The sequence below is a fragment of the Dasypus novemcinctus genome, chromosome 1 (assembly GCF_030445035.2).
Source record: "Dasypus novemcinctus isolate mDasNov1 chromosome 1, mDasNov1.1.hap2, whole genome shotgun sequence".
NCBI lineage: Eukaryota > Metazoa > Chordata > Mammalia > Cingulata > Dasypodidae > Dasypus > Dasypus novemcinctus.
In genome coordinates this window covers 75,450,889-75,462,577 of record NC_080673.1, presented here as the reverse complement: position 1 = coordinate 75,462,577, position 11,689 = coordinate 75,450,889, and the positions used below count along the sequence as shown (strand labels likewise).

General features: G+C 38.2%; 1 protein-coding gene across 4 annotated transcripts in view; it reads left to right on the top strand.

Annotated features, from left to right (window-relative positions):
• Window positions 1-260: 260 nt before the first annotated feature.
• ADAD1 (adenosine deaminase domain containing 1) overlaps window positions 261-11,689 on the top strand; it is an 80,359-nt gene continuing 68,930 nt past the window's right edge. Inside the window, exons 1-4 of one of the 4 annotated variants that reach the window (XM_004474664.3) lie at window positions 261-384; window positions 828-1,007; window positions 1,767-1,955; window positions 4,403-4,570. In XM_004474664.3, the coding sequence (XP_004474721.1) occupies window positions 836-1,007; window positions 1,767-1,955; window positions 4,403-4,570 (529 nt within the window). In that variant the 5' untranslated portion in view covers window positions 261-384; window positions 828-835. Of the gene's footprint in view, window positions 420-827; window positions 1,008-1,766; window positions 1,956-4,402; window positions 4,571-11,689 lie in introns of those variants that run through there. The other 3 variants (XM_058286369.1, XM_058285532.1, XM_058285939.1) reach the window with 3 other exon arrangements.

The following is an 11,689-nucleotide window of genomic DNA, read 5'->3' as shown; positions in this document are numbered from 1 at the left end:
CCCTAGCCCACCAACGCGTTCAGTGTTTGGTGCCTCTCCTAGGTCGACCTTGAAACCAGCGCGCGCAGGCGCAGGCGCAGGTGCAGGCTCGTTCACGTGCGCGTGCGCATGCGCAGGGGTGGGGAGGGTGGGGGAACAGACTGGATAGCCGTCCTCGGGACGGTTGGTGATTGGATGAGGCCGGCGCGGGGGCGTCGAGCTTGGGTCCTGCCGCGGGGCCACGAGGCCTGATTTGAAAGACGCAGCGCTGGCCGCATGTCCCTCGCGAAGACCTCGCTGAGGCGAGAGGTTGAAGGCGGGAGGAAGAAACAACGGCGGCAGTAGCCAGCGAGTCCCCTGCTTGCGACTTGGCCTGCCGCTGTCCCCCGCCCGCCCACTCGCGGGGTCTGGCCAAGAGAGCGGGAAGGGAGCTTCCGGCGGTGGGAGTTGGGGAGGACTCGCGAGGCATCGGGCGGGGCGGGCGGGGCCGCCGCGGGGTTGGCGGGGTTGGCAGTGCTAGCGCTTTGGTTTGTTTTCATTTCTGCTTTACTTCTGACCTTGCTAATGTTTTCTCTAACTCGGGGGTAGATTTAAGGGCTTTTCCCACCCGCAGCTCTTTCTCTTCCTTACCCCTTTTGTAGCTGAACTTAGGGAAGAGATTTCAGGAAAAAAGTTCTGTATCTATATAAACGTAGTCACAGAGGGGCCATGAAGTCGGTTAAAGGGGAATTTGTCCCTAATGGTATGAGTGTGTGTTTAAACCGTTTGTGTAATTTTTTTCCCAGAGTATTTTTAGTTTACCTCGCAATTCGTTTTTTTCTTTTCTCTAATTTTCTCATGATTTGTAGGTGAGAAAATGTCTGGCAACAATGACTGGTTTCAGAGTTCCCGGGTCCCTAGCTTTGCTCAGATGCTGAAAAAGAACTTGCCAGTTCAGCCATCTGGCCAGACGGTAACTGCACCCTCAGGATACTCCTCAGAAAGTTACAGCCTGTCAAATATGGCATCCAAGGTTACACAAGTGACGGGTACAACTCCTTTTTCATTTGTAATACGCCTCAGTTATTTAAGATTCTGGATGATCAGTAAGGTCTGTTGAGCCTTTGGTTTAGATGCTTCCTGCATATATATCCATTACCAGTGGCCGTGTCCCACCTAGAATTCAGGTCTGACTCTCAGCACAGCAGGCGGCCTGTACAACTTCTTTCCTGCGCTCCTCACTTTGCTCTTTACCATCTTGTGGTCTGTTCAGCCACTTGAAGAGTATCTTGCCTTTTTCCAAGCAAGGCAGTATTTGGCCCCTTCAGGGAAGGGACCGGCTTTAAACTTTTCCACATATCGTTTAGCATAGCAGGGACAAACATATTTAATAATTCAGTTAAATATAGTGTGAATGGTAGAATAAAAGTAGTGGATCAGACTGTGAAACTAGGTTCTACTTGCAGCTCTGTCTCTTATGCCATTCCAGGCTTTAGAGACATCATTGGTAAAATGTTGGCTTAGAGAGCCTCTGAAGACCTTGACATTACTAATCTTTGATTCTTTGATGTCACTTAAATGATATGACAGTGGTGTCACTTCTCTGAAACAGTTTTAATGCTACAAAAGACATTTCCAATAATAAGTTGTGTTTGTCATGTGTGCCAAAATTAGTAGAAACTTATTTGTAATAGCAAAACATATGAGTAAATCTGGATAATCTTTCATTTTAGAAGAGGGTTTAATGCTTTTGTGTGTCTTTTTATTTATTTTTTTAACAAATTGACAATACAAACATTTATTTTTAGGTAACTTTCCAGAACCATTGTTTTCAAAAGGACTTTCATCTATATCAAATCCTGTCCTTCCTCCAAAAAAAATACCCAAGGAATTTATAATGAAATACAAACGTGGAGAGATAAATCCTGTGTCAGCCTTGCACCAGTTTGCACAAATGCAGAGGGTTCAGCTTGACCTTAAAGAAACTGTAACAACAGGCAAGTGCAAAGTTGTGCCTGGTTATCACAGGACTGTAAAATAATTGTTCTTTCATACAGAGAGCATATAAGTGGTGCTAAATTTGGTTATTTTCTGTATTCACTTAACATAAGGGTTAAATGTATGTTAGATAAGGTTACTAGTATGGTTTGACTAGAATACTTTTTATATTCATACTGTGATGGTCATAACTAGGAAAAAATGGTCTATTTAGCTTCTGAAATTCAGGGATAAGAAGTGAAAATAGCGTTCGCATGATTGGTACTCTGTGTAGGCATGTCTGTTATTTTCTCTGTTCTACCTTAAAGCCCTACAACCAGAACAATTTACTACCACATTGTGCTCACAAGTATAACTGGAAGTATACAGGAGTATAGCTAAGTGGCGTACAGAACGTAGCTTTTGCTCGCTTCACCTTATGGCCATTGATTAGGAAAAACTTTACGAAAGTGGAGGGGTAAGAGAAAAAATGCTCTTAGCACATGGAAGGTCCTGGGATTGGTTCCCAGTGCCTCCTGAAAAAACAAAGACAATAAGCAAAACAAATGAAAAAACCAACTCAGGGAAGCCAATGTGGCTCAGTTTTTGAGTGCTGGCTCCCCACATACAAAGTCCTGGGTTCAATCCCCAGCCCATGGTACCTAAAAAAAAACAGGCATTGACAAGTTGACTGGATGAGAAGCTAAGAAGCATTTAAAAATTCTTTATATATATGTGTGTGTGTGTCTGGTTTCTTTCATTCTCTCTCTATGAGACTAAATTATGCTAACATGGATTTCAAACCTAGCATTTCTGGAAGGAGTATCAGGGCAGGATAAAAATTTTACTTTGCAAAAGAATTTTAACTATTAAGACTTCAGTAAAGATAGTCTTTGTGACTCAAGTTTCCAGTCTGTTTTGGATGAAATACTAATAAACCAAGAGGTGACAAAAATAGGGTCTTAATGTAGTGATGGAGTTTTCCTGCTTTGTCACAGTATTAGTTCAAGAGGTCAGTACTATGGGTTTAATCTCTCTCCCTAGTTATCTTTCCTCCATTCTTCTCAGACTCCTCTCCAAGACATGTTAGCTCTTAGTCCCAGTAAAAAAAAATACATTGATCAGGGCAAATCTTTGCCCTGCTTTGAACAAAGGCAAGTAAAAAAGATGGCTTTTTTTGATTGTTAATAGTGTCCATTTTATGTGTGTAAGACTAGTTAGATAGTCTCAATCAGTAGGTTTGGAACTAAGACCTCAGTATGTATAACAAGCTCTGCAGATGATTTAGATTCATTTTAATGTTTGAGAACATAGGGCATAGACAGGTTTAGCACTCTGTCATGTATGACTTATTAACATATTTAATATGTAATACCTCACACATAAGAATAATCTGGGCCTTTTGTTAAATATACAAGATACACTCTGCTGAATATTCTGATATAGTAACTTTGGATTGTAGCCCAGTTGATGCAGGAAGGAACTTGGGAAACTGAGGTCTTAAGATGATGAAGGAAAAGCACTTTACCTAGGTACAGTCAGAAGTCCCTTATAAAAACTTGATGTATACCTTTATACTTAAAAAACACAAAAATTATAATGTGATTGTGTATATGTACAGATTTATGAGATTAGGTAGTGAAGTTTATGTGTAATGACAGTGGTAGCTAGTCATTCATAACTAAAGAATGGGAGTTAAAAGCATATATAATAGGGTTTCTTAAAGTTCAAAAGTCAACAAGTAAAACTTGAAAAAGAAAAACCTGTAAATTTAGGAGATGATTCCATTTCATTCATCAGGCAAATGTGAAAGCTAAGTAAAAGTAATTGGATAAAAACAATCCTTCTAGGAATTTTAATTGACTGGGCATCCAGTTTAATTTTTTCAGATAGCTTTTTTTGTTTATTTTTGTATTGTCTTATAGGTTCCCTCCCCTCCACCTGCCTTAAGACTATGATGAGTTGAATTGCTTACCATGAAATAAATAAGCCCTGGTGGATACACAGGATTTCTTACAGGGAATCCTTTATGTTTTGGAACTTATATAAGAGTTTTAGGACTCTTGAAATCAACTTTATTGGTTTTGAAGTTTGAAAGGAGGGATTTTTCCAGGAGGCTCTACATTATACCTCTCATTAGGGTAATTGAATAGCTATTTGAGTGCTTACCATTGCTAGGCATTATATTAGACACTCAGTGTCACATGTGTGTCCTATACTTCAGTTGCCCACTCGGAATCTGGAGCCAACCTAGCTGCTTGAAGAATTCCTCAGAACTAGGTCAGGAACCCATCCAACTGCACTTTTAACCCATGGGTCCTCAGAAAAGCCTGCTATCCAGAGTTTGTGTATTTAAAGTAAATATGTTGCAGAATGTTTGTACTGGGATGTTTTCTCATACCACAGAAATCTTTTGCATGATCATACTGTGAGGTATTGTAGCATTCATTCTGAGTTCTTTTTCAAGGTAATGTTATGGGACCATATTTTGCTTTTTGTGCTGTGGTGGATGGTATTCAATACAAGACTGGGCTGGGACAAAATAAAAAGGAGTCTAGATCCAATGCAGCAAAATTAGCTCTTGATGAGCTCCTACAGTTGGATGAACCTGAACCAAGAATTTTGGAAACATCGGGTAAATATTCTTGATTTTAAAGTATTTTCTCTTTTTTTTTTAAAGATTTATTTTTTAAAATTTATTTCTCTTCCCTTCCCCTAACCCCCAGTTGTCTGTTCTCTGTGTCCATTCACTGTGTGTTCTTCTGTGTCTGCTTGTATTCTTATCAGTGGCACCAGGAATATGTGTCTTTCTGTTGTGTCATCTTGCTGATGTCAGCTCTCTCTGTGTGTGGCACCACTCCTGGGCAGGCTGCATTTTTTCGCCCAGTGCGGCTCTCCTTATGGGGCACATTCCTTGCACGTGGGGCTCCTCTATGCAGGGGACACCCCTGCGTGGCACTACACTCCTTCCGAGCATCAGCACTGCATGTGGGCCAGCTCACCACATGGGTCAGGAGGTGCTAGGTTTGAACCCTGGACCTCACATGTGGTAGGCAGACGCTCTATCCATTGAGCCAAATCTGCTTCCCTTAAAGTATTTTCTTAAACATAATTTTCCTGAAGAAATTGCCTAAAGGTTTACATTAATGAAAAATTACTTGACAACTACAAGGTAGAAATTTCAGAATTTGAATAAGTTTCCTTCTGTTGCTCTCTGCTTGCTTACTTATTTAATGGTAGATAAAGTATTCTTGAATATATCAGCAACAAAAGATTATCATTTTCAAAAACTGATATCTTGTCAGATTGTTATTGGGTAAGAGCCATGTGAAAACTTTGTTTTCTCTGTAATTTATTAGATTCTTACTAAGTGCTTAAGATTGTGCCTTTAGTCTTTTGAGGTTTACAATGTGATTTTTGTGAAGTTGGCTCATTTTAAATGGTAAAGTTACTTGAGAAAAATAATTGTCTTAGGCACATAGGAAATAGGCTGAGTGTAAACTCCAGAATTAGATTGCTCTGTTTGGAATATTAACCCTGTGCAGGTAAGTTAAGCTACTTAACCTTTATTTTTTAAATTTTTGTGTATTTATTTAAAGAAGCTTAGATTACATAAATGTTACACACAAATATAGTGGATTCCCATATGCCCTGCTCCCTAGCCCTCCCACATTTTCCATATCAACAACATCTTTCATTAGTGTAGTACATTTGCCACAACTGATGAACACATGTTGGAGCATTGCTACTGAGCGTGGATTATAGTTTACATTGTAGTTTACATTCTCTCCCACACATTTTTGTAAGTTATTACAAGATATGCAATGGCCTGTATTTATCATTGCAATGTTATTCAGTAAACCTCAGTTTTGTCATTTGAGAAGTGACTGTAATTACTTCCTTTTGCTGTCTGGAGGATACTATCAAATGATATTAGTTATTATTAATCAGATTGAGAAATATGTAAGCACATTATGTTTTATGTTTTAGCATATTAAGCAATTTCTGTTAGTAATCATTTCATGCTAAATTTCCTTTGGTTTTAGAAAGATATCTGTAAAAATTTTAAAAATTTAAATTTGATGTAAGCTGGGAATGTAAATTCTTTTCAAATTAAAATTTAAATCATTGGATTTTTTCTCCTGGGTTTTTGTTTTTAGTCTATTGAGTTCAGATTTTCTTTCATTTCCTTCTTAATATTTTCCTCCAAGTCATTTTGTCCTTTCTCTAGGTTGAATTGTTATTTCTTGTATTTTCATTTTTTGGTTGTTTAATCATTAAAACGTTGAAAACCATTTATTTAGCTGTATCTCATGTTTTGGCATGTAGTCTTTCTCATTTTTTCCCCCAATACTTTGTAATACTTGGGATTTAATGCATACTTAGGAGAGGCTTTTGTTATTTTTCACTTTATTTTCTGTTCATATATTGCTTTTTCAGATTTATTAATTTTGGAAGACCACGTATGACAATTTTGGTAAACGTCTTAAAAGTGCTGGCACTATAAGTATCATTGTATCCTTACTTTCTAATACTTTGACTTATACATGGAATGTGCGTCTATCTGTATATGTCTTCTTTGATTTCTTTTAGCAGTATTTTATAGTTTTCTGAATACAGATCCTTTACATTCCTGGTTAAATTAATTCATAGATAGTTGAGTCTTTTGTTGCTTTTATGAATGAAATTTTTTTCTTAATTTCCTCCCCAGCTTGCTCATTACTAGTGTATAGAAATGCTACTGATTTTTGCATGTTGGTTGTATCCTGACACTTTGCTGAACTCATTTATTAGCACTAATAGCTTTGTTGTAGGTATTTCGGGATTTTCCAAGTATAGGGATCATGTCATCTGCAAATAGAGTATTACTTCCTCTTTTCTTATTTGGATACCTTTTATTTTATTTTATTTTATTTTCTAAGTGCTCTAGCTAGAACTTCTAGCACAATGTTGAATAACAGTGGTGGTGGTGGGCATTCTTGTTTCTGATTTTAGAAGGAAAGCTTTCAGCCTATCCCCATTGAGTACGATGTTGGCTGTGGGATTTTCATATATGCCCTTTATTATGTTGAGGAACTTTCCTTCTAAACCTATCTTCTGAAATGTTTTTTTCAAGAAAGGAGCTGGATTTTGTCAAATGCCTTTTCTGCATCAATTGAGATGATCATGTGTTTTTTCCCCATCAATTTGTTGATGTATTGTTGGTGTATTACTTTGTTTTTCTTATGTTGAACCACCCTTGCATACCAGAGATAAAACCCACTTGATTGTGGTGTATGATTCTTTTAATGTGCTGTTAGATTTTATTTGCAACTATTTGGTTGAGAGATTTTACATCTGTGTTCATTAGAGAGATTTGTCTGTAATTTTCTCTTCTTGTAGTACCTTTATCTGGCTTTGGTATTAGGATAATGTTGGCCTCATAAAATGAGTTAAGTAATTTTCCCTCCTTTCCCGTTTTTTGGAAGAGTTTAAGCAGGATTGTTATTAATTCTTCCCAAAGTGTTTGGTAGAATTCATCAGTGAATCCATCTGGTCCTGGAATTTTCTTTCTTGGTAGAATTTTTTTTTAGATTTATTTTATGTATTTATCCCACCCTACCCCTCCCACTCCTTTGTTTACACTCTCTGTTCTCTGTGTTTGTTCTGTGCTGGTCTTCTTTTTAGGAGGCACTGGGGAACCAAACCTGGAACCTCCCATGTGGTAGGGAGGCGTACAATCACTTGAGCCACCTCCACTTCCCTGCTTGTTGTATCTCTCATTGTGTTTCCTCTTGTCATCTCTTTGCATCATCCTGTTGCATCAGCTCATCGCACCAACCTATTGAGTTAGCTTGCTGTCTTGCTCTTCTTTTTAGGAGGCACAGGAACCGAACCCAGGACCTCTATGTGGTAGGCAGGTGCCCAACTGCTTGAGCCACATCTGCTTCCCAATTGGGAGATATTTGTTGATGGATTTAATCTCTTTCCTTGTGATTGGTTCGTTGAGTTCTTATATTTATTGTAGAGACAATATAGATTGTTTATGCATTTCTAGGAATTTATGCCTTTCCTCTAGGTTGTCTAATTTCTTGGCACACAGTTTCTCATAATATTCTCTTATGATACTTTTTATTTGTGTAAGGTCAGTTGTAATGTTGCTCCTTTCATTCCTGATTTATTTATTTGCATCTTTCCTCTTCTTTGATAGTCTTGCTAAAGACTTATCAATTTTATTGATTTTCTCAAAGAACCATCCTTTGGTTTTCTTGATTTGCTCTATTTTTTTCCCTCAGTTTTATTTATTTCTGCTCTAATCTTTATTATTTCTTTCTTTCTGCTTGCTTTGGGATTTGTTTGCTGTTCTTTTTTCCAGTTTCTCCAGTTGTTCATTTAGAGCTTTGATTTTAGTTCTTACTTCTTTTTTAATATAGGCACTTAGGACTATAAATTTCCCCCTCAGCACTGCGTTGGTTTTATCCCATAAGCTTTGACAAGTTGTATTCTTGTTTTCATTCTCTGGAGATATCTACTAATTTCTCTTAGAATTTTTTCTTTGACTCACTGATTGTTTAGGAATATGTTATATAGGCTTCATATATTTGCAAATTTCCCCTTTCCCACCTGTTACTCATTTCTAGCTTCATTCCATTATGATCATATATGGTGCTTTGTATAATTTCAATCTTTTTGAATTTATTGAGAGCTATGAGAAAGATCCATGAGCAAGCACTTAAGAAGAATGTATAGCCTGCTGATTTGGTGTGCAATGCTCTGTAAATGTCTGTCAGGTAAAGCTTGTTTTTCCTGTTGTTCATGTTCTCTGTTTCCTTGTTGATCTTCATCTGGTTGTTCTATCGATTTGAGTGGCATTGTTGATGATTCCAACTAATTTTGTAGAGACATCTCTTTTCTTTTCAGTTTTGTCCGAGTTTGCTTCTTGTGTTTTGGGGCACCCTGGTTATATGCATTAGGTGCATAGATTTTTTGTTTGTGTTAAGGAGGTAGCAAGAATTGAACCCAGGACCTTCATTCATGGAAAGCTTAACCACTTGAGCTACATCTGCTCCCCAGGTGCATAGATATTTGTGACTGTTACTCCTTCCTGGTGGATTGTCTCCTTTATTAATATACAATGGCCTTCTGTATCTCTTACCACTTTTTTACATTTAAAGTCTGTTTTGTTTGACACCAGTATAGGTACCACTCCTCTCTTTTGGTTACTGTTTGCATGAATTGTCTTTTTTCCAGCCTTTCACTTTCAGTCTGTTTGCATCCTTGGGTCTAAGGTGAGTCTCCTGCAGACAGTATGTGGATAGCCCGTATTTTCTTTATCCATTCTATCAGCCTGTATCTTTTGACTGGGGAGTTTAATCCATTAACATGCATTGATATTACAGTAAAGGTATTACTTCAACCATTATATCTTTTGGCTTTCATATGTTGTGACTTATTTTTACCCATCTGTTTACCTTTTTTGGTTAGCCTTTCTCATAGTCTTCACTTCTACACACTCCTCAAAGCCTCTCTCTCCTTTCTTTTCTTTTCTGACTGCAAGACTCCCTTTAGTGATTCCTGCAGAGGTGAATTCTTGTTTATGAGCTCTCTTAATTTCTATATATCAGTGAATATTTTAAACAAATCCTATTTGAAGGACAGTTTTGCTGGATAGAGAATTCTTGGCTGGCAGTTTTTCTCTTTCAGTACCTTAATTATATCATACCACTGCATTCTCACCTCCATTGTTTCTGAAGAGAAATCTACACTAAGTGTTAATAGATGTCCCTAGTATGTGATGTTCGCCTTGCTACTTTCAGAATTTTCCCTTTATCTTTGGGATTTGGCGTTCTGAATGTTATGTGTCTTGGGGTAGGTCTATTTGGATTTATTCTAAATAGAGTACACTGTGCTTCCTGGACGGGTATATTCATGTCTTTCATGAGAGTTGGGAAATTTCTTTCTGCCCCTTTTCCCTTCTCCTTCTGGAACTCCCATAACACATATGTTGGTGTGCTTTGTATTATCATTCAACTTCCTTAAACCCTGCTCAATTTTTTTCCATTCTTTTCTTTTTCTGTTCTTCTCTCTTTTCAATTTCAGGTCTTTTCTTTACATTGCTGATTCTTTCTTCCATGAATTCAAATCTGTTGTGTGCCTCTTTTGTATTTTTATTTTCAATTATTGTGTCTTTCATTCCCATAGTCTGATATTTTTATATCCAAGATTTCAGATTTTTCTTTCTGCTCACTCATTGTCTTATTAATGTCTTGTATTTCTTTAGCCATATTGTCCTTCAACTCCAAGATTTGATTTAGGAGATTTGTGTGAACATCACTAAATAGCTGTTTCAAATCCTACGTCTCATCTGGAGCTTTGATTTTTTCCTTTGCTTGAGTCCTTTTTTGTCCTTAGAATAGCTTTTAATTTTTTGCTGATGTCTAGGCATCTGATTCTGATGCTGAGTTCACTCCAAAGTTCAGTTTCTCTCTCTTGCCTAGGGATTTACTGTTAAGTAGTTGTGTGCTACCACTGTTGGTTCAGCTTGTTCTAGATATTTAGGATTGTTTTTGTTTAACTGCTGAAACTAGGGTTAAGGATCCAGTAAAGGGGTGCAGGCCAGTTTCCAAGGGCATTGGAGAGGTGGGCAGTAAAGGCACCTGATTGTCTCTCTTATTTATTATTTTTCCTTTTCAGTGCACTTTTCTGGTCTGCTGGCAGATGGTGCTCTTTAGCAGACACCCCCCCCCCCCCCCCCCCCCGACTCAGCTTAGATCGCAGGTGCTGGGGGGAATGAATTCAGTGTAACTCTCTGGTAGATAGTACAGAAGCAGTACCCTCAAGGCACAAACTTCTGAGAAGCTGGCCATATCCTCTCTCTCTCTTCCTCCTCAGCAACCAACCTGACTGGGCCAGTAGGGAAGGTATTTAAGAAGGTAAATTATTTCTTGCTCCTTGCTCTCAGTGCAAACAATGTGGCAGCCCTACCCAGCCTGAAAGTATGTGACCCTTCCAGTGCAACAGACCAAATTCGCTGACCAAAATCTGAATTTGCTGTAGGCCATGTCACTCCCTTTAGCAGTTTGGTATTATTGATGAATTCCAAAAAGACATACTGGGTTATGTTTGTAAACTGGTCTTTCCCTCTGGGCATATTAGATTATATTGGATTCAGAGGTTTACTTACTTAAATAATGATTAAGGCTTTGATTGGGCCACATCAGTAGGACGTTGCATCCCCTCCCCTTTGATGGGAAGATGCACATAGAGAAATGACATGGCAGAAGATTAGCTGGAGTCTTGAGCTAGATCCCCGGGAAGTAATCACACAGAGGAGCTCGATTGTGAGGAAAGAGAAGTAAGCCCTGGAAAGAAGAATCCAGGAAGCCTGAACCTTGGCAGACATCAGCAGCCATCTTGCTCCAACACATTGAACAGACTTTGGTGAGGGAAGTAATTTATGCTTTATGGCCTGGTAACTGTAAGCTTCTACCCTTTATAAAAACCAATCGATTTCATCAGCACCCCTTTAGTGGACTAATATATTTGGTACCAAGGAGTGGAAAAGTGCTTTTGCGATTACTGAAATGCTGGAACAGTTTTATAAATGGGTAAGGAGTATTTTTTGGAGGAATTGTGAAATGCTTCATGGAAAAGGCCTAAATCTCTTTGAAGAGACTGTTGATAGCAATATGCAAACAAGACTTTTTATGATGCTTTAGAAGTAAATGATGAAACTTATTGAAACTGGAGGAAAGGTGATCCATATTTTAAAGTT